General features: G+C 46.2%; 1 protein-coding gene across 1 annotated transcript in view; it reads left to right on the top strand.

The window, feature by feature from the left end:
* TMC3 (transmembrane channel like 3) overlaps window positions 1–26624 on the top strand; it is a 125235-nt gene that overhangs the window by 62653 nt on the left and 35958 nt on the right. The window contains exons 10-16 of the mRNA XM_063929962.1: window positions 705–852; window positions 9476–9585; window positions 10083–10155; window positions 11728–11967; window positions 13621–13749; window positions 25127–25194; window positions 25279–25407. Of these exons, the coding sequence (XP_063786032.1) occupies window positions 705–852; window positions 9476–9585; window positions 10083–10155; window positions 11728–11967; window positions 13621–13749; window positions 25127–25194; window positions 25279–25407 (897 nt within the window). The remainder of the gene's footprint in view (window positions 1–704; window positions 853–9475; window positions 9586–10082; window positions 10156–11727; window positions 11968–13620; window positions 13750–25126; window positions 25195–25278; window positions 25408–26624) is intronic.

Genomic DNA, 26624 nt, shown 5'->3' with positions numbered 1-26624 from the left:
GCTCCTCAAGGGATACTTCATTCCCTTACCAAGATGGTCGCCTATAATGTATATGCGTATGCGTAGCACCATCTTGCAACTGTGTATGAGTGACATGGTGGAGGACGTACGTCCTCCTCTTTGCTCCTGAGGCCCATGTCACTACCCCCACTTTAACACTGTTTCGGCACACTGCACAGTTACCTGAGAGAGGACAGTCACTGGTGAGCTATCTGCATTCCTGCTCCATCACAGGCGCCATTACATAGCAGAACCAACATCTGTAATAGTGAGTACAGCCATACATCCACTATTACAATAAACTATAGAGACTGGTTAAGCTATCTGGGTGTTTTTTGTCTACAGTTTAACTGCTGGTGTGTACAGTATTCTGCTCACCATCAAGGCTGTACATACATTCCCAACACTACACAAGGCATGGTTTGTGGGGGCCCCAGGGCATCTAACTTGTGTTGGCTGCTACAAATAAAATTGCCAATATAATGTGTTGGCAGTGTAATTACAAAGTCTAATGTGTAAATACTCCTAGCACCAGAAATGTGCTTAACACACTGTAGTACCCCCAGTACACATTATGCCACACAGAAACCTTGATTTATAGAGTATGTGCTACAGTGTCACCATAGGAGCCTCTAGTGTGTGTGTGAGGTGACCTGGGTTTCAAAATATTTTTCCCATAACCGCCTATGTTTTTTTTATCTCAGGGCAGTCACAATAAGTCTACGGATTCTTGCAAACATCCTTGTGTTGCTCTCGCTGGCAGGCAGCATTTACATAATTTATTTTGTGGTGGACAGATCTCAGAAACTGGAACGCACAAAAATCGAACTGACCCTTTGGGAAAAAAATGAGGTAAATAAATTTATTTTCTATACTTAGAATAATCTTATAGATTGCAAGCAGTGTGTGGGTACAGATATACACAGATATGTGGCTTTCAGATAACTTGATTGTTGCCATTTCAATACAGTTTTCACCTTTGAGCAAAGGGCCAAATTCAGATGTGGTTGGTGCTGTGCCCTGTGCTGCAAAGTACCAGTTATCAGTACTTTGCCACACGGAGGACCCGCTCTGCACAAACGGGTCATGCAACACAGGACGCCAAGCGGCAACAGACTTTCAGTGATGGACAGTCTGCCGCAGTGGCGTAAGTTTGTCCCAGTTGCCCGGAGGCAAGAAAAATATTGGTGCCCCCCCTCCCCCCCCCTATATATCATCCGTGAGCCAATAAAATGCCGTTTTGAGATACGAGTAAAACCGAACCCGCTCATCTCTAATTCTAACTATATGAAGCTACTACAAAACCTGTTGCAACTAGGAAGATCTATGTAGGGGTCCAACCACACACTACATATATCTGCTCAGTCACTCACAATGCTGATTATTTCTCTGACAATTAATTTGCAAGTGTCATACCCAGGATTAGAACCCACAACCTATTACACTGGAAGCATGCACCTTACTGGTGGAGATATCTGCTCTTGCATAGGAAGTATGAGAATTCTACCTATATGAAGTTACTTGCAATTGTCAGAGAAATAACTTCATATAGTTAGAATTCTCATGCTTCCTTTATAGGAGCAAATAGCTTCATCAGTAAGGTGTCTGCTACCAGTGTATCTATAATAAAGAGGGTGTGATTTGTAAGGTGCAGTGACTAGTGGGGAAGTCGGCTACGGAAGAGATACTGGCTGCTGTGAATTAACTTAATTGGTTAATGTCGCTGAACACACGGAACAGGAGGAGAGGTGCCCCCCTTCAAAGCAGGAGCCCGGCGGCAGCTGACTCCGTTGCCTCCCAGAGTTCTGCCTCTGGTCTGCCGCCGTCTGGGGGCCAGGGAGGGGGTGGTGACAGCCTCTGTTTTTGTAAACGGAGGAGTGTCACTATCGTTTAGGGGGAGGTAAGAGACCAGGAATCTTCATTGTAGGACAGAGATTTCCTGGCCACAGCGACAGACGGCTTGAGTGGCACAAATGGTAAGGTAGTGATGCTGCGTCCTAGGATGCAAGTCAAATCACTACTGTAGCAGGAGGCATCTGCTTGTAATAGACGCCTCCTGCTGCATCACCATACAGCGCTATCACTGCTGCTACTCCCACCATATCTGAATCAGGCCCAATGTTAGTAAATAACTATCTATACATTATTGGGGTCATTCCGAGTGGTTCGCTCGTTGCCGATTTTCGCAACGGAGCGATTAAGGCAAAAATGCGCATGCGCATGGTACGCAGTGCGCATGCGCTAAGTATTTTAGCACAAAACTTAGTAGATTTACTCACGTCCGAACGAAGAATTTCCATCGTTGAAGTGATCGGAGTGTGACCGACAGGAAGTGGGTGTTTCTGGGCGGAAACTCACCATTTTCTGGGAGTGTGCGGAAAAACGCAGGCGTGCCAGGATAAAACGCAGGAGAGGCTAGAGAAACGGGGGAGTGGCTGGCCGAACGCAGGGTGTGTTTGTGACGTCAAACCAGGAACGAAACGGGCTGAGCTGATCGCAGTGTAGGAGTAAGTCTCGAGCTACTCAGAAACTGCTAAGAATTATTTAATCGCAATTCTGCTACTCTTTCGTTCGCAATTCTGTTAAGCTAAGATACACTCCCAGAGGGCGGCGGCCTAGCGTGTGCAATGCTGCTAAAAGTAGCTAGCGAGCGAACAACTTGGAATGACTCCCTATATACTGTATCTGTTATACACATGTGATCATTTCCAAAAATGAAACATTTCTGGTAATACTTTTCAGCAGAGGTGTAGCTAGGCTCCATGGTGCCCGGAGCAAGGGTATGTTTTGGCGCCCCCCTCCCCTGTACTGAATTGGGGGCCTAGCCAACATATGGTGGCATGTTACATTTGAAAAAGGAGAATTATGGTAGACTTACCATAGCTAAATCTCTTTCTGCGAGGTACACTGGGTTCCACAGGGAAAACATTGGGGTGTAGAGCGGGATCTTGATCCAGAGGCACCATCAGATAAAGGTTTGACTGTCCCAGGATGCACTGGGGCCTTCTCTATAACCCTGCCTCCAGGCACTGAGAGCTCAGTTTCGTTAACCAGTCCAATGCAGGAGCAGGTAAAAGAGAAGGCAGCTGTTAGTCACATAGAACCACAATCTCACGACAGGAAAGAGTACCAGCGGCTAATGCCATACAACCCAAAGAAGCTAGGTGTGTCAGGGTGGGCGCCCTGTGGAACCCAGTGTACCTCGCAGAAAGAGAGTTAACCATGGTAAGTCTACCATAATTCTCCTTTTCTGCAGTGGGGTACACTGTGTTCCACAGGGAAAACATCAGGGATGTCCTAAAGCAGTTCCTCAAGGGAAGGGATGCACCTTAGCGGGTAAGAGAACCAGGCATCCAAAGGAAGCATCCTGGGAGGCGGAAGCATCAAAGGCATAGAATCTAATGAACGTGTTGCACAATTGTGCAAGTTGTGCCTTGCACAATTGTTCTGGGGATGCACCACAGTAGGCCGCCCAAGAAGGTCCAACAGACCGAGTAGAATGGGCTTTAACTGCAGCAGGAGCTGGGAGTCCAGCCTGCGCATAGGCTTGTGCAATCACCATTCTAATCCATCTGGCCAAGGCTTGCTTATTTGCAGGCCAGCCACGTTTGTGAAAGTCAACAGTACAAAAGGGAATCTGACCTCCTGATGGAGGCAGTCCTCTCCACATAGACACGGAGACCCCTAACCACATCCAAAGAACGTTCTTTGGGAGACAAATCCGAAGAGACAAAGGCCGAAACCACAATCTCTTGGTTAAGGTGGAAAGATGACACCACCATAGGCAAATAACCGGGGCGAGTTCGTAGAACCGCCCGGTCCTGGTGGAATATGAGAAAGGATGGACGACAGGACAAAGCACCTAAGTCAGACACCCATCTTGCAGAGGCAATGGCCAGCAAGAACAGTACCTTGGCTGAGAGCCATTTAAGGTTCACCGATTCAAGAGGTTCAAATGGAGACTCTTGCAGAGCATTCAGCACAACAGACAAATCCCATGGAGCCACAGGAGGGACATAGGGAGGCTGAATCCAAATAATTCCCTGAATGAACATCTGAACATCAGATATAGAGGCAATTTTTCTCTGGAACCAAACCAACCAGGTAGATATATGAACCTTGAGGGAGGCCAAAGACCTAAGTCCAGGTCTATGGACATCGTAATTCTTCTCAGCACACTAGGTGAAGTAAGAATTCCAAACCCTGTAATAAATCCGGGCAGAGGCCGGTTTGCGGGCTTTCAACATCGTTTGAATAACCGCCTCTGAAAATCCTTTGGCTCTCAGGAGTGATGCTTCAAGAGGCATGCTGTCAAATTCAGTTTGGCCAGGTCTGGGTAGAGACAAGGGCCCTGAACGAGGAGGTCTGGTCATTGAGGAAGTAAAAGGGGATGCCCCATCGATAGGCCCTGCATGTCTGAAAACCAATGCCGTCTGGGCCACGCTGGAGTGACCAGAAGCAGCATTCCTCCTTCCTGTTTGAACTTCCGTAGAACCCTGAGCAGGAGTGACACTGGAGGGAATACGTAAGGCAGCCGAAAGCTCCATGGAATTGCCAGTGCATCCACGAATGCTGCTTGAGGTTCCCTTGTACTTGATCCGAAAACCAGAACCTTGTGATTTTTTCACGGCGCCATTAGGTCTACATCTGGTAGACCCCACCTGTCCACTAGGAGTTGAAAGACTTCTGGATGAAGACTCCACTCTCAAGCGTGTACATCCTGGCGATTGAGGTAGTCCGCTTTCCAGTTCAGGACACCCGGAATGAACATTGCTGATATACTCGGCAGATGGCGTTCTGCCCAACAAAGGAATTTTGACACTTCCTTCATAGCCATGCGGATTCGAGTGCTGCCTTGATGGTTTATGTATGCCACTGTCATGGCATTGTCTCACCATACCTGAATCGGTCTGTTCCGTACCAGAGGCAGGGCGAGTGATAATGCATTGAACACCACCCTCAGCTCTCGGATGTTTATTGGGAAGAGTGATTCTTCCTTGGTCCACCGACCCTGAAAAGAGTGTTGCTCCAACACCGCTCCCCACCCCCTCAGACTGGCATCCGTCATCAGGAGGACCCAGTCAGGGATCCAGAAGGGACAGCCCCTGCTCAATTGCTGGTCCTGGAGCCACCAGGTCAGCGACAAACAACCCTCCAGAGTCAACAAGATTGTTATTTTGGATCTGATCCAATGAGGCAGGCCGTCCCACTTGGCAAGAATTAATTGTTGCAGAAGGCGGGAATGAAATTGAGCATACTCTACCATGTCGAACGTCGACACCATCAGGCCAAGTACCTGCATCGCCGAATGAATCGACACTCTGGGGTGACGGATGAAGTGACTTATCATGTCCTCGATTTTCAGGACCTTGTCCGGAGACAGGAAGTGCCCCCAGGTGCACCATGCTCTGAGCTGGGACCAGCGAGGACTTCTTCCAATTGATCAGCCATCTTTGGGCTTGTAAGCAGGTCACCATTATTTGTAGATAACTGAGGAGGACATTGTGGGAACTCACCAAATCAGCAGGTCGTCCAAGTACGTCAGGATTCTGGCGATGGAGGTGTGCCGTCATCACGGTAATAACCTTGGTGAAGATCCGAGGAGCTGTGGCCAGTCCAAACGGCAGAGCCTGGAATTGGTAGTGACAGTCACCAATAGCAAACCACAGGAACTGCTGATGCGATATGGCAATAGGAATATGCAGATAAGCATCCCGTATATCCAGGGATACCATGTAATCTCCGGGTTCCATCGCCAGCACAATAGAGCGCAATGTTTCAGTACGAAACTTGGCGACCCTCACAAATTTGTTCAGTGACTTGAGGTTGAGTATTGGCCAAAAAGACCCATTGGGTTTCTGCACAAGAAACAGGGTCGAATAATAGCCTTTGCCACGCTGGGACTGAGGTACCGGCACAACCACTCCAGTACTCAGTAGAGAACCTACCACCGTTTGTAGAGCCTGCGCCTTCAACGGATCTGAAGGGAGTACCGTAGTGCAGAACTGGTGAGGCGGACGTCTCTTGAAGGAAATAGCGTACCCGTGAGAGACAACTTCCAGAATCTGAAGTGGTCTTTAACCAGACCTGGGCAAACTGTAGAAGTCGGCCTCCCACCCTGGGGTCCCCCAGGGGGAGGCCCGCCCCGTCATGCAGCAGGCTTGTCTTGTTTCAAAGTAGGCTGACGGGCTGCCCAGGACTGTTTCGACTTGGACTTGGTGGTCTTGGGAGCACGAGACTGTCTGGGGTAAGACTGACTCTTGGATTTTACTTGAGGTTGAAAGGAACGAAAAGTGGTAGTCTTCGCCTTCTGAGCAGAAGGATTAGTAGGAGGAAGAAAAGCAGCCCTGGCAATGGCTAATTCAGACACTATTTTATTCAGGTCCTCTCCAAATAAAATGTCCCCAGTAAAGGGGAGTACCTCCAAGAAGACTTCTTCTTGGAGTCCAAATCCACTTTCTACTACCTTAACCACAGTATGCAGTCAGCCAGGACAGATGTGGATGACGCTTTGGCTGCCAATACCCACGTCTCAGAGGATGCATCCTGAATGTAATAGGCGGCGGTGCATATATGAGACAGGAATTGTCTGGCCTTGTCAGAAATATTCTCAGGCAGCTCATCCTCCAATGCCTGAACCCACGCCTCAATAGGCAGCTATGGTGGGCCTATGACTGGCCCCTGCGAGGGAATATATAGACTTCAGGCATTCCTCCACACGCTTATCTGTCGGTTCCTTCAGGGAGGTGACAATGGTGACAGGCAGAGTAGACGACACCACAAGATGGGTGACGTGAGAATCCACCAGCGGTGGGCTTTCCCATTTACTACATAACTCTGCAGGGAGAGGATAGCGAGCAGAGCCCATTTAGGGAGCGGGAATTTCTTACCTGGGATAGACCAGGGTTCCTTCCTGATGTCTACAAGATGATCAGAATAGGGTAATACAGTTTTAACCACCTTCTGTTGTTTAAACATATCAAAAAAAATTTTGCCACTGTAGTGGAATCCTCATCCTTGGTGATTTGAAGGATCTGCTTAATAGCATCCACCAGGGCAGGTACACCAACCTGTAAGGTAGAATCCTCATCAGTAACACATGATTCAGAGTCTGACAGGACCGTATGCTACCCCTCCTCATCAGATGAAACATCAGAGAGGTTAGTAGATTGTGAGGAGGAAGCAGCCCACTTAGAGGACCCAGGGACATGGGAGTGACCTGGAGTAGATTTCTGTCTAACCAAAGACTGACTTAACTGTTGCAGCTGGGTAGACAAATTTTCCTCCCAAGGCGGATTTACTATAGGGACAACTTGTGGTGGCAGTGACATCGGAGGTCCCATAGGGGTGCTAAACGGTCCACCAGTATATCCAGGAAGGTGGTGAATATAGTCCAGGGTGGCTCCATTGTAGTTACAGGAGCTGCAGGCTAACTTGGAAGTGTATGACATTTAGTACACAGACCATCACACAATACTTCCCCCTCAGGTAAACCTCTGGAGCATACCTTGCAACTTACAGGCGCTTCCAGAGTTTTACTGCCCTTATTGGTAGACATTGTAATAAAGCAACAATCAGGCTATTAGTATGATGAAGCCAGTCATAGTACGCAACTTGCGGACAAAGTACACAACCAGCGTCAGAGTACACAAACTTGTGAACTAAATCCCGGTGTACATGACTGTAACACAGTAAAATATCCGTATAGCGATAAGTACTGTGTGCACTATATTAGAGGGAGTAATGCCATAGCAGGGGAGACGCTCGGTACGGGGTCCCCCTGCCATAGCATTAAACACCCCCCAAACCAGTCAGCCCAGGGCTGAAATTACTCAGAAAGTGGGGATCCCAGAAAAATTGAATGGGGTGCCCCCTCCTGAACAACAACCTGGTGGCGGTGGGTGCGGGGTTCATGGCATACTAATATTGTTCTTTACAGGGGGCCTACAGGTCCCAGCAAGCCTGCCCCAGAATGCTGGCACCTGTAATCCTCCTGTAAAGAAAATATTAAAATAAACACACAACACATTTTAAACAAAAAAGTTTATTGTACAGGGTCTTCACCTGGGGGCGGCAGCCTTTGGCCAGCTCTTTTGCATGGCCGCCGCCTCCCCAGGACTTCTGAAGTCTACTGTCTTCACCTGGGGGGCCGCCACCTCCCCAAAGCTTCCAGTGTCTTTTGTCTTCACATGGGTGGGCGGCGGCCTTTGGGCAGCTCTTTTGCATGGCCGCCGCCTCCTCAGGGCTTCCATGGTGTCTTCTGGCTTCACCTGGTGGGCGGCGGGCATTAAGCTCTTTTGCTTGGCCGCCGCCCATCCAGGACTTCCACGGCGTCTTCTTGCTTCAGGAGCTCTTCTCTGCTCCTCCTCCTCTGTCGGACTGACAGCCGCTCCCTCGCGCTGACTTATAAGTCAGCCAGAGGGGGCGGAGCGAAGATGCGGGGAGCCGTGATTGGCTCACGGCGGCCATCTTGAATATCAAAAATGGCGCCTCAGCGCCATTTTTGAAATTGGCACTATTGTTGCCAAACTCAAAATACTGAATTGCAACCAGGCAGGAACTGGATCCTCTCGGATCCAGACCTGCCACTAACACCCGCACCGCCACTATGCCAGTACCGCCGCCATCAACGTCTGCACCGCTGCCGCATATGCCCGCCCCGCAAACACCCAGTGATGATTGACAGCGGATCCAGAGACGGAGCTGCTTGCCAATCACATCCCTCCTCACTGATAGGGGCGTGCTTTCATGGGTGAAAGCACGTCCCTGTGTCACAGCGGCACTTCTAATGGTGCCGCTTCTTCACTGATTAACAATGGGCTTTTACAACCTCCAGCATGGCCCCGCCCCCCGCTTTGTCCCGTCTCATTGACTACGGGAGGCACCACTAACGGTGCCTCCCAAAGTCAATTTAAAAGCCAAATTGCTTTAAATAATATGAAGCAGATACTTATGACACAGAATGTGTCATAAGTATCTTCTTTGTATTATTTTAATCATTAATGGAATCACTAATGGCAGGGGAGGCACTGCCTCCCCTGACTGCATGTCCATGGTACACACTAGTCGATTTGAACGATGTGTTGTTCCGTTGGAATTGAGCACATCGTTCACAATATCATCTAGTGTGTACACTGCATTATACTTTGTGCGCTCTGGGTGAAAGCCAACCATATTATTTCAACTTGTATCAGAAAAAAATATGTTTCAATAAATAAAAGACATTGGGGCAGATGTATTAACCTGGAGAAGGCATAAGGAAGTGATAAACCAGTGATATGTGCAAGGTGATAAAGGCACCAGCCAATCAGCTCCAATATGCAAATTAACACTTAGGATCTGATTGGCTGGTGCCTTTATCACCTTGCACATATCACTGGTTTATCACTTCCTTATGCCTTCTCCAGGTTAATACATCTGCCCCACAGTATGGAAATAGCAATATCTACTGTTAATGCTGTTCATCACTTTACAGGTGAGCGTTGTCGTTTCACTAATAACCATGATTGCTCCTTCTGCGTTTGAGCTTGTAGCTGCCTTGGAAATGTATCATCCTAGAACAACACTACGATTCCAGCTAGCAAGGTATGCCGGGTGGCTATCGACCTAGAAACCATGTCGACCTACTTAATGTCGACCAAAAGTGTGGTCGACCTAGAGACCGGATACCGGATTGCCTAGCCCAGCTATGAATGAAGAGTATGCACAGGGATAGTCCCTAACTCTTAGGGGCATTTCAGTTAGTGGCAAAGTGTTGTCAGAATGATATAAATAACTGAACAGCAGCACTTAATGACCACCTACTGTAAATTGCCAATTTGCCATCATACCCCATAATGGAGTGCAGTTAATTTGGCAATGTTGGGTCACCAAATTCTACTTTGCTGTGCGCAGCCACATAGCGACTGATTCTGAGTGGTGAGCAAAGCAAATAAAAAAATTTAAATACCTTTTCCCCCAGACAAAAATGCAATGCCCTCAGATCAGCCCCATGCTGTGGCCACACATAGTGGAACATTGAGTACAGACCTTATAATGGAGGATTAAGATCAAAGAGCTCATTGTCCCTGTTCTTCTTTCAGAGTTCTTGTATTGTACCTGGGGAACCTTTACAGTTTAATCATTGCCCTGCTGGACAAAGTAAACAGCATGAGTGTAAGTACTGTGAACATTAAACTTATATTGTTTCGTTTCTGGCTTCAAATAGTATACACAAGAAAGGTACAGACTCAGTGTCGGACTGGGGCATATAGGGCCCACCGGGGGAATGCAGTGGTAGGGGCCCATGTTTAGAGGTGTAGCCAGTCCAGAGGGGGTGTGGCCTGCCACCTCATTGGTTTGACCAATGATTAGAGAGTGCAACGTCTGGGCCCTTTCATAAATATATACAGTAAATTCAGCTGCTGCATGCATGATAATGTACCAGATTAATAACAGCAATGCACTGTAGAAAATACACCATAGTCCAGTATAAGGTAACCTATGTATAATGTATAATTCAAGTGCACAGTCTGGAACCTAATCCTTAGAGCAGGAGGTGGGCCCCTGGGCAGTGGGGCCCTCCGGTGGTTTCCCCTGTACCCCTATGGGCCAGTCCAAGCCTGGGTACAGAATATGCAGAGTTTCAATGTATGAATGAAAGCAGAAATAATCTATTAAAAATTGGTATGTTATTTTCCAGAGTAAACAGTCTAATTAGGAGGTTGTCTTTGATGAGTTATCAAATGCAGACAACTGTTTTCAAATGAACTTACTGAATAAGAGTGAGTAATACATAATTAATGTACCATAATAGAAGCTAGGCTAATGACATTCTAGAGGTGAATATGGGAGGATGTAATAACTTATAAGGTGTCTTGGATATAGGTCAAAGAAGTCACTTTCAGAGCATGCAGTAATAGAGGCTTTGTGGTATAATAACTAAAGGAGACAAGGCCAGGGCAACAAGCCATTTCTCTGTGTTACCTCTTGTGGCGCAGCTGCCTTTGTATCATCTGGTACTGACCTAATAGCTTAGTGCAATGAAATTTGTGTTCAGGTGATAAATAGATAGAGATGTGGACATGCCTAAGCTTTACTATCTAATCACAATGTATAGTTTCCACACTTTACTAGTTCAGTAAAATGAGTCTTCATTTTGCATGCTAAACATGATAGTGACTAGCAAATTGGTGATAGGGCAATCTAGAGATTTCCTGACTCGTTAGGCACAACAGAGTGTTTGCCTTACTGAAATTAACATATTGTTGTAATTCAGCAATACCTGGGAAGTGGCAGTACAATGGGATGCAGTTTGCTCAATCATGGAACATCAGATAAAGCACCATTGTGTATGACAACATGTAATCAATAACTAAATCAAAGGCAGCTGTGGTGTTTCTGTAGTATTAAGGGCTATTTAATACCTTAATGAGTAATACATTGGGAAAATAAACATACTGTAATACCAATTTACTAACTGAAAATCCTAAATGTGAGTACATTGAAATCCAATACCAAAAAGTTCAATGAGCATCAGGCTTAAGCATGGCAACAGAAATATAGCATCTGTGTGACTCACTACTAAGAAATGTGATCTACTATACCATACTCACTGTAATTAATGTGAATGTCACATAGCCCTGAAACTGGGATTCAAACTAGGATTTGGTGAATTTGCACATTCCCTAAGCTTATATTGCTTGCTGTGTAATGTACCATTGTTTGAGCATGTTCAATGTATTTCAGAACAGCAGTAATAACACCTTAATGGATGCCGCACCCCAATTCGCTACAGCAGCAACCACTGTTATAACTACAGCAATTCCTGATTTGGGAATGCACAGGAATTCTACCTTTCCTCTAGAAATGGAGCACAATATTACAAAACCTTTAGCACTCATAAACGTCATAAACCAGACATCGACCTCTGTTACCTCCGCTTTCCCTATGCCAAAGAATGAGTGCTGGGAAACCTATGTAGGACAGGTGAGACAATATCCCAATTATATAGCAGATTGGTCATGGGTAGCTTTCTGTGGATACATGTCTCTCTGCATGTAATGATGGTGTAGTCAACTTCAGGAATATTAATGGGTGTATTAAAAACCTTCTAACTATCAGTATTGATTTCCTGCATTTCCTAGGGCCCATAACATATTCAACTGACAATACCTACACTACTGCATCATTTTGTGAGAAAACTAGAAAAAAATATTTTAATCATTATGATGTGTGCCTATTTTTTTGTGGAGGACTTGAACTGTAGCTCCACTTGCCCCTTTGTTAATCTGGCCCCACATGTTATAATACAGATACATTTGCTAAAATATGCACATAAAAGTGTAATATACGATACACAAAGCAGAAAGCACCTATTGGTTTCAGATATTTAATTCACAATCGGCCAATCAATGCAACTATGCAGTGCTGGCATCGGCAGCTCCTACCTTGGTGCAGGAGGAGGGCTGCCCCTGGCGATGCTGCCGGGTGTCTGCCGCCTGGGTCCTGGCACCTGTACAGTTCACAGATGCCGGGACCCGGCACATGCGCAGTAGCGGTGACAGTACTGCGCATGCGCAAAACCATGGCTTCTATGGACTGCATCGGCTGCAGTCCATAGAAGCTGGCTAGGGCTGACGAGGCAGGGAGTTGGCTTCCCACAGGAAGCCAGCTCTTTGCCTATTGCAGCCTGATCTTGCAGTCTTGGGGGGGAGGAAACACCTCCCAATGGGACTCCCTGTAGTGTCTGTGACTGGCAGGTAGGACTTCGATAGGAAGTCACTGCCAGTCACAGTAAAGCCAGTGCAGTCTCACGGACTGCATCTAGCTTCACTGACAGTGAGCTGAGGTGGCGGATTTTACCTTGGGGGGTCTGCAGCCCATAGGTAAAAACCGCCACTGAGTGCTGGTGACTGTCATCATCGCCTTATAGAGGCCAGGGTGATTTGGAGTTAATTGGTGAACACTTAAGTTCAAATTGCACTGGCCTTTAAAAAGACCAGAGCATTCATAAGGAATAGACTATGGCATCAGGAAATGTTTTGTACTACTGGAAAAGTGAGAAACATCCTTTTTAATTATTTCATGGTTTTATTTTGCTTTTAAATCCTATTTTTTATTTTAAAAAATATTTTTGTATACTTGTTAAAATGTTTATTGTCTTTGCATTTCATGTACACACTTATGGTATTGGGTGTATTTTGTTGGTTCAGAGTGTGTATTTTTCTCATGGTATGTTTATGGTTGAAGTGTGAGGCCTCTTCAGGCTTAGGACAAGGTGTAGATAGAAGGGAAAGCTTGGGGTGTACAACATCAGCAAGAGAATTGTGAGGCAGATGTACTAAGCCTGGAGAAGTGATAAAGCAATGATAAGTGCAAGGTGATAATGCACCAGCCAATCAGCTCCAGTATTTAAATTGACAGTTATGAGCTGATTGGCTGGTGCATTATCACCTTCCACTTATCACTGCTTTATCACTACTTTATCACTTCTCTGGGATTTATACATCTGCCCCTGTGTCACTAATGTGATGATCATCATCAGTGGACCAATTGCATTTTACCATTAGCAGCTCTTTAAAAATAAACAACTTCTATGATTTTATCAGTGCTGCAAAATTTTCCTAATTCCTATTTCAGGAGATGCTGAAACTTTCCATCATTGATATGATTTTCACAGTGGCGAGTATCCTCCTAATTGACTTTTTTCGTGGCCTGATTGTGCGGTATTTGAGTGACTGCTGCTGTTGGGACCTAGAAAGTAAATTTGTGAGTATTAGTCCTAAATTTGTGAATTTTAGAAAATGTTAGAAATCATGGGAACAAATGCTGCAAGTAATCATTTCAAGAATATTCAAAAAGAAAAATAATGATCTAGGAGCACATGCTGACACACAAAATAGGAGATCTTGTAATAAATGGGTAAAAACAGCGTTACTTGTCGGGCTATCAAATTAAAGAAAGTTTTTACCAATAATATAACCTGTAAGGCTAGAAAAATCCATACCCCAGTCAACCGGTAAAAAGGGCCTCATTTTAACCCTTTCATGCACAGAGGCCACTACAGTGGACAGCTGTTTTTATGCCATTGGGCCAGATGTACTAAGCCTTGAAAAATTATTAATTGCATGGTAATAAAGTACCAACCAACCAGCTTCTCACTGTTATTTTTCAAGCCCAGCCTGTAACATGGCAGTTAGGAGCTGATTGGCTGCTGCTTTATCACAGTGCAATTTATCACTTTTCAAGGTTTAGTACATCTCCCCCATTATCTCCTACAGAAACTCTTTTTTGACATCACTAGTGCATTGTGTCCTCTTCTTTGGACCTCTATCGAACTTAGAAGGTATGCCACCTAGTGGCAGCTTTTAATTCCTACAAAAATAAAAAGGTTAAAATGAAATGGCTGAGAAAAGTTCACCAGCAAAAGTTCAGGGATTTCTGTAAAAAAAATTTATCCAAAGACAGCAGACCAGTTAAAAAAATAAATTCAACAACCTTTTAATGTTCTATGAGTTACTCTGTAATAGAAACACAATTTAAAGTCCTATCTAGATAGTATCGCTGTCCAATGGTTCTAGCAAAAATGTTTCCTGGAGTTTCTAGCAGCTGTTAGAGATGTGTAACCAGCCTACAGGTTCCCCTCTACATATTTGGTGGGATTGCCCAGTTTTGTGACCCTTCTGGGTACATGTTTCCTTACTGTCCACTACAATTATGGGCAGGGCCTCTCTTACCAGTCCTTTCTTCGAGCTTTTAAATGTAGTACCCGACTAAATTGCAACATACAAAAAGTCCCTACTGAAGCACCTTAATAGTGCCACTAAAGCAGTGATTCCCATTCATTGCAGTTCTGTTTCCAAACCTACAATTTAAGAATGATTTGATAGACTTGATTACTATATGGCTATGGATGACCTTCTCTTGGGTGATGACAGATATGCAGAGTTCTGTGCTCTCTGGGGTCCGTGGCTAGAGTTTAAGTCCTCAGCAAACCATACCAGTGTAAATGTTTAAATCTGGTTACTTCTACTGCTGTGGTTCTATCGTTCTACATCGCACCGGTAGTTCACCTAACTTTGGGGGTGATTCCGAGTTGATCGTAGTTGTGCTAAATTTAGCACAGATACGATCGTTAACTCAGACATGCGGGGGGACGCCCAGCACAGGGCTAGTCCGCCCCGCATGTCAGTGCCGCCCCCCCCCCCCCCCCGCACAAATACAAAAGCATCGCACAGAGGCGATGCCTTTGTATTTGAGGAGTAACTCCCGGCCAGCGCAGCTCTTGCGGCTGGCCGGAAGTTGCTCGTCGCTCCCGCTGGCCGCAGCGGCTGCTTGAGACATTACGCAGCCGCCGCGGCCCGCCCACCCCCCAACGGTCCGTCCACGCCTGCGTTGGCCGTATCACTCCCCCTAAATGGCGGCTTAATGCAGCCGTTCAGCCCCTCCCGCCTAGCGACCGCCTCTGTCTCAGAGGCGATCGCTAGGTAACGAAAGCTGCCATGCGCACTGCGGCGCCAGCGCAGTTCCAACCCGATCGCTGCGCTGCGACAAACTGCAGCAAGCGATCGGGTCGGAATGACCCCCATTGTGTCTTTCATTGATAGCTTCGTCATCTGTTGGAGTGGTAAATTACATGCCCTCACCCCTTCCCTGTTCCTGCCCTCCCCCCTTTCTCCTTCCTTGGTTGTGTTTGTCCTGTGCTTTATCCCAATTTGGTATATCATTTTTTATTTATACTGTTGTTTGCCTATATTCTTCTTGAGGTGCTTTCCATAATTCTTGTCCAAAAACATATGAACCCTCCAACTATGACCAGGTGACCTCATCTGGTAGGTCCCTAACACTAAAATCATATGTCCAGTGAACGTCATGCAATACAAAGATCCATACTGTGTGCAAGGCATATATAATACCCATATATGCCAGCCCCCCCATAACTATAGACTCTGCCCATTTAGAATTTTTTCAACCATGAGTAATGGCCTTTTCTGACATAAATTTAATGTCTATCCCTTAAAAATATTAACTAAGATTTCTTAAATAAACCATCAAATCTATATAGTATTTTTATTAAAATTACAAATATTGTCCATCATTCCGAGTTGATCGCTAGCTGCTTTCGGTCGTAGCGCAGCGATTAGGTAAAAAAGCAGCACTTCTGTGCATGGGTATGGGCCGCCGTGCACACGCGCAAAAAGTTCTTTCACACAAAACTATGCTGTTTTACACAAGCTCGAGCGACTCATTTCAGTCGCATAGCTGATCGGGGAGTGATTGACAGGAAGTGGGTGTTTCTGGGAGGTAACTGAGCGTTTTTTCTGGGAGTGTTCTAAAAAAACACAGGCGTGTCAGGTAAAAACGCAGGCGTGCCTGGGGAAACGGGGTAGTGGCTGGCCAAACGCAGGGCGTGTTTGTGACGTCAAAGCAGGAACAAACTGTCTGCAGTTATCGCAAGGTAGGAGTAGGTTTGGAGCTACTCTGAAACGGCATGAAAATTTTTACGAGCAGTTCTGCTAACCTTTCGTTAGCACTTCTGCTAAGCTAAGATACACTCCCAGAGGGTGGCGGCTTAGCGTTTGCACTGCTGCTAAAAGCAGCTAGCGAGCGATCAACTCGGAATGAGGGCCACTGACAGAACAAAATGGTAATATACCCCTTACACATTATACTACACAGTACTGTCCCTTATAACACAATCTGCCACAGTAATGTCCATTCTAGCACATTATGCCACAGTAATGCAACTTATAACACATTATGCCACTTAGAGCACATTATGCCACAGTAATGCCCCTTACAACATATTCTGCCACAGTAATTCCCATTACACATTATGCCCCAGTAATGCCCTTTACACATTGTGCCACAGTAATGCCCTTTATAACACATTCTGTAATGCCCTTTACACATTATGCCCCAGTAATGCCTCTTATAACACATTATGCCCCATTAGTGCCCCTTACACATTATGCCCCAGTAATGCCACTTATAACACATTCTGCCTCATTAATGCACCATACCCATTGTTCCCCAGTAATGCCCCTTACACATTATGCCCCAGTAATACCCCTTAAAACACATTCATCTCCAGTAATGCCCCTTACACATTATGCCCCAGTAATGCCCCTTACACATTATACCCTCATCCTCCAACTCACCTACCCCTGTGCCTTTCTAGCAGCAGGGCACCTGCTAGCAAAACATGCTAGCAGGTGCCACAATGCAGCTTATACATCTAAAACTAAGTACATCTGCAAGCAGTGTCTTGAATCTTTGTGTTCAGGGTGTTTCTCCAACTTTCATTCTAAGCATTAAAATCAGTCAAATTCAGTTTGTGAAAAAGGCTAACTCAGAAGTAAAATAAAATATTTGTGTTATAAATACTGGGGACATTTTTATTTCTGGATGAATATATCCATAAATAGGTGTCACAACTGAGGGCCTGAGCTGACGGAAGGCAGCCTCAGTTGTAGGGGCTGAGACGTACCGGAACCTGGGAGGTTGTATCAGACCCCTGGACATGTAAGTAACATGAAGAGAAACCGCCCGAAGGCGTGACCACGACAACTTGAGTAAAAGTCAATGATATTTATTTATGACAAACTCCATGCATCACAGTAGCAGTAAAAAGAAACATAAAAATCAGCAGAGAAATAATAATACAGTTCCTGGGTACTACAGGGTGTCAGGGGCCACAGAGCTCTGGTGGTATGAGACAGTTCTTATTATCTGCAAGTTGGAAAGTCCTTACCAGGCTCAACTGTAGCAATGAGGAAAGCCCAGGGTCGTACCAGCTGGTGTTCCAGGGAAAGCTGGACTGCTGTAGATAAAATGCTGCTGTGGGTACTGGTTAGAACCAGACAGGTGTTGACACGGAGTGGATACTGGCTGGAACCAGTTAAATAATTAATAAAGCTAGAGAGCGATGCAATATAGATGAAATGTAGAATTTGAGAGCGGAGAAATAATAATACCGGTGGAGAGTGGTAAACTGCAGAAAGGACACCGGCCCTTTAAGAGAAGCTGTACACTGCTGGAAGCTGAGCTGGAAGCAGGTGATGTTGTAGCTGGAAACAGGTGAGTCCAGAATGGATCGGAGAGTCAGGCTACACCGCAGATGGAATGCTGGTGCGGGTCTCTATAGCAGAAGTCTGGAGACAGGAGCTGGAACCTGGAAGACAATCACAGGAGAGAGACAAACTGGAACTAGGTTTGACAACCAAAGCACTGACGCCTTCCTTGCTCAGGCACAACCTATTTATACCTGCAGCAAGGAAGGCATTGGCTAGGCAATTATGCAAATTAATAATACTGACAACGGATTGGTAGGAAAGATCAGCTGACAGAATCCAAGATGGCTGCGCCCATGCAGACACTTGGAGGGAAGTTTGGATTGTAATCCATGTGGTCTGGAAAACAGTAATGGCGGCGCCGGCCACCGGAGACAGGAGACGCCAGGCTGACAGATACACATCCGACCACGCGGACACAGCGGAGGCCGCGGCTGACGTAATCGCCACTCTGAATGCAGAAGCTCAGGGACGGCGGCGGAGGCCGCGGGAGACATCATGCCAGATGTAAGGCGTTACTGTGACTGCGTCCAGAGAGACAGGAGAGGATGCGGGAATGTGCACATCAGGATAACAGATGGGATCCGGTCCTGGAGCGCTGAGCCAGCCTTAGCAGGCATCTGATAGGTAAGAAATGGCGTCCAGATACCCGGATCGTGACAGCACCCCCCCCCCCCCCTTTAGCAGTGGCCCCAGGACACTTCTTTGGCTTTTGAGGAAACTTGGAATGGAATCTCCGGACCAAGGCAGGAGCATGGACATCAGAAGCATTGGTCCATGAACGTTCCTCAGGGCCATAACCCTTCCAGTCAATAAGATACTGAAGTTGACCGTAACGGTGACGTGAGTCCAGGATCTTGGCTACTTCATACTCAACGCCTCGTTGAGTTTGGACTTTCGGAGTTGGAGGAAGTGAGGAATGAAACCGATTCAAGATTAGCGGTTTCAACAGGGAAACATGGAATGTCCTGGGTATTTTTAAGAAGGGAGGCAACTGGAGTCTGTAAGCAACAGGATTGATGACTTGATCAATTTTAAAAGGACCGATGTAGCGAGGTGCAAACTTCATACTGGGAACTCTTAACCTCAAATTCTTCGTGGATAACCATACCCGATCACCCACCTTGAGAGCAGCAACTGCTCGACGCTTCTTATCCGCAAACTTCTTGTACCTGAACGATGCCTTGAGCAGAGCTGATCGTACGCTCTTCCAGATATTGGCAAACTGATGCAAGGTGATATCCACTGCGGGAACAGAAGTTGCTGGAAGCGGTTGGAACTCAGGGACTTTAGGGTGGAATCCAAAGTTGGTGAAGAATGGTGTTGAAGAAGATGAAGAATGATACTGGTTGTTATGACAGAACTCGGCCCAGGGAAGTAATTGAACCCAGTCATCTTGAGAGGAGGACACATAGATGCGGAGGAAGGACTCCAAGTCCTGATTCACCCTCTCAGTTTGACCATTGGTCTGAGGATGGTAAGCCGTGGAAAACTTCAGCTTGACTTGGAGGACTTGACATAAACTTCGCCAGAATTTGGCTGTGAATTGAACTCCTCGATCTGAGATAATTTCTTCTGGAAGACCGTGGAGTCGAAAGATCTCTTGTATGAATACTTGAGCCAACTTGGAAGCTGACGGAAGACCGGTAAGAGGAATGAAGTGTGCCATCTTGGTGAACCGGTCAACTACCACCCAGATGGTATTAAACTTGTTGCACATGGGCAAATCTGTAATAAAATCCATCGACAAATGGGTCCATGGTCGACGGGGAACAGATAGTGGAACCAGTTGCCCCGCAGGCGACTGGCGGGATACTTTATGTTGAGCACACTTTGGGCAAGATGCAATAAACTCCAAAACGTCCTTTTTCAGAGTTGGCCACCAATAGGACCTAGAGATAAACTCCAGTGTTTTTTGGATACCTGTATGTCCGGCAAAGCGGGAAGCATGGGCCCAATGCATGAGCTTCTTCCTTAGTGTCGGCTTCACAAAACTTTTCCCTGATGGGGGCGTAGAGTCCATCCCTACCGTGGAGAATGCCAACGGATTTATAATAGGATGCTTGTCTGAAGACTCTGACTCATTTTCTTGCTCCCATGAGCGGGAACGGGCATCGGCCTTGCGATTCTGAGAGCCCGGACAGAACTGGAGTTTAAAGTCGAACCTGGAAAAGAAAAGTGCCCATCTGGCCTGACGAGGGTTGAGACATTGTGCGCCTTTCAGATATAGAAGGTTCTTGTGGTCTGTAAGGATGGTGATTGAATGAGAAGCTCCCTCCAACAGATATCTCCACTCCTCTAGAGCGAGCTTGATGGCTAGCAACTCCTGGTCGCCAATGGCATAGTTGCGCTCCGCTGGGGAGAACTTCCGGGAGAAGAAACTGCAAGGATGTAAATGGCCATCTTTAGCCCTCTGAGATAACACCGCTCCTACACCAACGGAGGAGGCATCCACCTCTAAGATGAAAGGAGAGTCGATGTCAGGCTGTTTCAGGACAGGCGCAGAGATGAACCTCTGTTTTAAAAGATGAAAAGCTTGCATGGCTTCTTCAGACCACTTGGACGGGTTAGCACCCTTCTTGGTGAAAGCAGTAATAGGCGCCACAATGGTGGAAAAGTCTCGTATAAACTTTCGGTAATAATTGGCGAACCCTAAGAACCTCTGGACCCCTTTGAGGGTTAAGGGTACCGGCCAATTCTGGATTGCTTGTAGTTTCTCAGGATCCATCTCTAGTCCGGAACCGGACACAATGTACCCTAGAAACGGAATGGACTTGACTTCAAAGACGCATTTCTCTAATTTGCAATAGAGATGATTGACACGGAGACGGGACAGAACCTCCTTTACCCAAAAATGATGTTCCTCTAAATTGTTGGCAAAAATGAGGATATCATCTAGATAGACCACGACATGACGGTATAGAATGTCTCTGAAAATCTCATTGACGAAATGCTGGAAGACAGCTGGAGCATTGCTCAATCCGAAGGGCATGACGAGGTACTCATAATGTCCATCACGGGTGTTAAATGCGGTCTTCCACTCGTCACCCTCACGGATCCGGATGAGATTGTATGCACCTCTCAAGTCCAGCTTTGTAAAGATGGTAGCTCCGCTAACTCTGTCAAAGAGCTCAGTAATCAGGGGTAAAGGATAGCGGTTCTTGATGGTAATGTCGTTCAAACCTCTGTAGTCGATGCACGGCCGCAGACCACCATCTTTCTTTTTTACAAAAAAGAAGCCTGCGCCGGCTGGAGAAGAAGAAGGTCGAATGAACCCCTTTGCTAGGTCCTCTTTAATGTATTCCTCCATAGAATGCGTCTCAGGCAGAGACAACGGATAAGTTCGGCCTCGAGGTGGAACCTTCCCTGGAACGAGATCAATCGGGCAGTCCCATTCTCTATGAGGAGGAAGGATATCAGCAGAAGCTTTACTGAACACATCCGTGAAATCTTGATATGGAGGAGGTGGAACATCAGACGACCTGGGGGAGGAAGAACAGACAGGCAACACTTTAAACAAACATGTCTCAGCACAGGAGGGACCCCATGCCAGAATTTGCGTAGTCGTCCAATCAATTGTAGGATTGTGAAGACGGAGCCATGGAAGGCCCGGGACCACAGGATGTGTGGCTCTTGGAATCACTAAAAGTGAAATAAGTTCGGAATGAAGAACTCCCACTCTCAGACGAACTGGTAGAGTCCTTAGAGCAATAACTGTATCAAAAATTTTACTGCCATCCACGGCAGTTAAGGAAAAGGAGGAAGGAAGTCTCTCGGTTGGTAGGGACCACCGTTTAACATAGGCTTCGGTAATAAAGTTCCCAGCTGCTCCGGAATCCAGGAGGGCAATGACGTTCTGATAACGTTGAGCAACTTGAAGCGAGACTGGGAGATTACAATCTTGAGGAGATGGAGAGGAGATCATTACTCCTAGCCGGCCCTCTCCTTGGCGAGCTAGGATTTGGAGTTTCCCGGACGTTTGGGACAGGCATTAATAGTGTGAGACGGAGCTGCACAATACAGACAGAGAGACTCAGAGAGACGTCTTCGGCGCTCAGCAGGAGTTAAACGGGAACGGCCAATTTGCATGGGTTCATCTTTAGTTGGTGACAGTTGGCGAGGAGGAGGAGCAGAAGATTTTGGAGCAGATGATCTTCCACGCTCAGTTGCTCTCTCTCTGAAACGTAAGTCAACTTTCGTACAAAGTGAGATTAGCTCATCTAACTTGGAGGGTAAGTCTCTGGTAGCTAACTCATCTTTAATACGCTCGGATAAACCATGCCAGAATGCAGCATACAGGGCCTCGTCGTTCCATGCCAGTTCAGATGCCAGAATCTGGAACTGTATAAGATATTGTCCTACAGTACGTGATCCCTGGCGTAAACGGAGAATCTCAGACGAAGCTGAAGTTACCCGGCCTGGCTCGTCGAAGATGCGCCTGAATGTTGACACGAATGCAGTGTAAGAAGATAGCAGGGTGTCGGACCTCTCCCATAACGGTGATGCCCAGTTGAGGGCTGAGCCACTGAGAAGAGAGATGATGTAGGCAATTTTTGTACGGTCACTGGGAAAATTGCCAGGTTGTAGCTCAAACTGAATCTCACACTGGTTGAGAAATCCCCTGCAGAATCTTGGAGATCCGTCAAATTTTGCTGGCGTTGGAAGATGAAGACGTGGAGCAGAAACGGGTAAGGTGGGTGGGGTTATAATTGGAGTCACTGTGGTTGACGCCCCAGATGCGCCTGATCCACGGAGAGTTGTCTGAATCCCATCCAGCCGAGTAGAGAGATCCTGGAGACAGCGGATGATGTGGCCCTGTGCAGCCTCCTGATGTTCAAGTCGGGCTGCCAGTTCTTGCATCGGCCTGGCCGCTTGATCCTGGTCTCCGGCTGGATTCATTTGGTCAGTGCTTACTGTCACAACTGAGGGCCTGAGCTGACGGAAGGCAGCCTCAGTTGTAGGGGCTGAGACGTACCGGAACCTGGGAGGTTGTATCAGACCCCTGGACATGTAAGTAACATGAAGAGAAACCGCCCGAAGGCGTGACCACGACAACTTGAGTAAAAGTCAATGATATTTATTTATGACAAACTCCATGCATCACAGTAGCAGTAAAAAGAAACATAAAAATCAGCAGAGAAATAATAATACAGTTCCTGGGTACTACAGGGTGGCAGGGGCCACAGAGCTCTGGTGGTATGAGACAGTTCTTATTATCTGCAAGTTGGAAAGTCCTTACCAGGCTCAACTGTAGCAATGAGGAAAGCCCAGGGTCGTACCAGCTGGTGTTCCAGGGAAAGCTGGACTGCTGTAGATAAAATGCTGCTGTGGGTACTGGTTAGAACCAGACAGGTGTTGGCACGGAGTGGATACTGGCTGGAACCAGTTAAATAATAAATAAAGCTTGAGAGCGATGCAATATAGATGAAATGTAGAATTTGAGAGCGGAGAAATAATAATACCGGTGGAGAGTGCTAAACTGCAGAAAGGACACCGGCCCTTTAAGAGAAGCTGTACACTGCTGGAAGCTGAGCTGGAAGCAGGTGATGTTGTAGCTGGAAACAGGTGAGTCCAGAATGGATCGGAGAGTCAGGCTACACCGCAGATGGAATGCTGGTGCGGGTCTCTATAGCAGAAGTCTGGAGACAGGAGCTGGAACCTGGAAGACAATCACAGGAGAGAGACAAACTGGAACTAGGTTTGACAACCAAAGCACTGACGCCTTCCTTGCTCAGGCACAACCTATTTATACCTGCAGCAAGGAAGGCATTGGCTAGGCAATTATGCAAATTAATAATACTGACAACGGATTGGTAGGAAAGATCAGCTGACAGAATCCAAGATGGCTGCGCCCATGCAGACACTTGGAGGGAAGTTTGGATTGTAATCCATGTGGTCTGGAAAACAGTAATGGCGGCGCCGGCCACCGGAGACAGGAGACGCCAGGCTGACAGATGCACATCCGACCACGCGGACACAGCGGAGGCCGCGGCTGACGTAATCGCCACTCTGAATGCAGAAGCTCAGGGACGGCGGCGGAGGCCGCGGGAGACGTCATGCCAGATGTAAGGCGTTACTGTGACTGCGTCCAGAGAGACAGGAGAGGATGCGGGAATGTGCACATCAGGATAACAGATGGGATCCGGTCCTGGAGCGCTGAGCCAGCCTTAGGAGGCATCTGATAGGTAAGAAATGGCGTCCAGATACCCGGATCGTGACAATAGGCATACATGTATTGTTTTTAACTTAGAGAATTTTTGGTTTCTGGAGAAACCACATGATAAGAGCAAATTGGAACCATGCCAGACATTTTTTTTTTTTTTCATTTTACTTTTTTGCAAGAAAAAAAACTTTCATGGTTAAAATACTGTTTCATGATAATAAGGCAATTCTTTTTATGTTGCAGATGCATGTTGTCCACTCAAGTGGACATGTGTCTACTGTAACTTCTTTAGTTTTATCATTTAAAAAACAGAAAACATTTCTGTGTTTTTATCAGCCCTTAGAACTAATAAAAATATATATATTTTTAAAACTTAGATTAAATTATCATAATTCATGCATGAAAGGGTAAAAAGTGGTATTGTAGCAAAAGTTTTGGAAGAACACATACATGAACATTACCCATGATCTGCTCTTGGCTTATAACAGATGTGCATAGAAACACAACTGGTATTTACTGTACAACACAGATTATGGGACTGGGGTATGGCAGGATCTTTCATTAAACATGAAATTTGATTCTGACTGTCATGTTTCATTGTAATTGTTTTATATGCATAAATATGAAGTTATATGAGAGATTATTTCTTAATTTCTGTCCTCACTGTTAAGTATGGATAGCTATTAGGCTGAATCACATTTGGATGTTTAACAAGACAATAAGATATAATTTAATTTGCCTGTTTTGTTGCTGGAATGTAAACCCAGCTGCAAACTGATACTGTGCAACGTCTGTGTCGTGTTCACTAATAAACGTCTGAGTAAAAATTTCCTTTCTAAAATAGAACTTTTTTAAACATTATGTATTATAATTAATGTTTAAAATATTTTTTTATGCCTAAATATTTTAGCCAGAATATGGTGAATTCAAAATCGCTGAGAATGTTCTGCATCTGGTCTACAATCAAGGAATGATCTGGTATATACACCCAGTATACAGTACATTTAACATTCTATATCAAAATACTTGTGACTCTAAAACTGTTATTTTTACTCTCCATAGGATGGGGGCATTTTTTTCTCCATGTCTGCCGGCATTCAATGTCTTCAAACTGATAGGATTGATGTATTTAAGAAGCTGGGCAGTACTAACCTGCAATGTCCCACATCAGCAGGTTTTCCGAGCTTCAAGGTCAGGAACAAACAGTGTTGGATGAACAGAAATACTATACCATACCTCTGCTCTTCACCATAATATCTAGATAATACCCCTTTCAGACATAGCCTTTCGACCTGGCATATTGCTTGGTACCAGGGTTATTCCCGGGACCGACCCAGGTCGCCTGTAGTGTGAACAGTGAGGTCTGGGTTTTTAGACCCAGTTTGCGCTGAAAATACTTGATTGTCTGTTTGGATCCCTTACAGATGACCTCACATTGAGGCACCAGAGCACAATGAGCAATGACTCACACTGAATGGGCAGACATGGGTTTAGCGTGAACGGGTTCGACCCAGGAATTTTCCTGGGTCCAATGTGTAGTGTGAAAGGAGGTCCCAAGCTGAGACACAGGTTGAAGCTGTGTTCAAAAACCCGTGTCAAGCCGTGTCGGAGCCCTGGATCATATCTGAAAAGGGTATTACAAAGATATACAGAGTCCAAATGCTGAGCAGTACATGTTCTAAAGTGTATGATGTTTATAGTCATTACAGAAGGAAAGTCCAACTAGTGCCACGTCACATTCTACATTTTAAGGTTTATTTTTATAAAATCCACAGACTTGCAACTATGCTTCAGGACAAGTGACGTAACAAGGGGGGTGCGAGTGAGGCATGTGCCCTGGGCACCATGGCAGGGTTGGCAGAGGGGCCGTCGATGCTAGCACTTTTTTTTAACTAAATGGAGAGTAGCAGGGAGAGCAGTGTGCAATGAACGGCCGTTCAGTAGAAGTAGGAGGAGGGCCAGCTAATCCAGCCCTTCCTCTTTACTCCCCTTCTCTGACACTTCTGTTGCCGACGCCATGATTGGCCCCCCGGTGCAAACAGGAGAAGACAGGACCTGGGACCTGGCCTGCTGCTGGCGAGAGGGTCACTAGCTGATCCCGGCGCTGGTGAGAGTGGGACCCGATGCAGCCATTGCTGAAAGGGGAAATGTCGCAGTCAGAGGTACAAATAGATCTGTTTCCTCCTCTCCTGCCCCACCATCTCTCTGCAGAGGCAGATCTAGACTTTACTTTTAGGGTGGTCAGTTTAAGAATACTGACTCCTCCTCTCTACTCATAGCTCCTCCCAATTAATTCTTCCCCTCCCATTTTCAACAAATATTTTAAAAAACATAATATGCATCCAGCCCAGACAGCCTCAGTAATAAAATGCTCCAGACAGGTCACCATAATATATACAGATGGAGCC

This window comes from Pseudophryne corroboree, chromosome 6 (assembly GCF_028390025.1).
Source record: "Pseudophryne corroboree isolate aPseCor3 chromosome 6, aPseCor3.hap2, whole genome shotgun sequence".
NCBI classification, from domain to species: Eukaryota; Metazoa; Chordata; class Amphibia; order Anura; family Myobatrachidae; genus Pseudophryne; species Pseudophryne corroboree.
The sequence above is the reverse complement of the archived record's forward strand: the minus strand, read 5'-3'. Positions and strand labels throughout refer to the sequence as shown.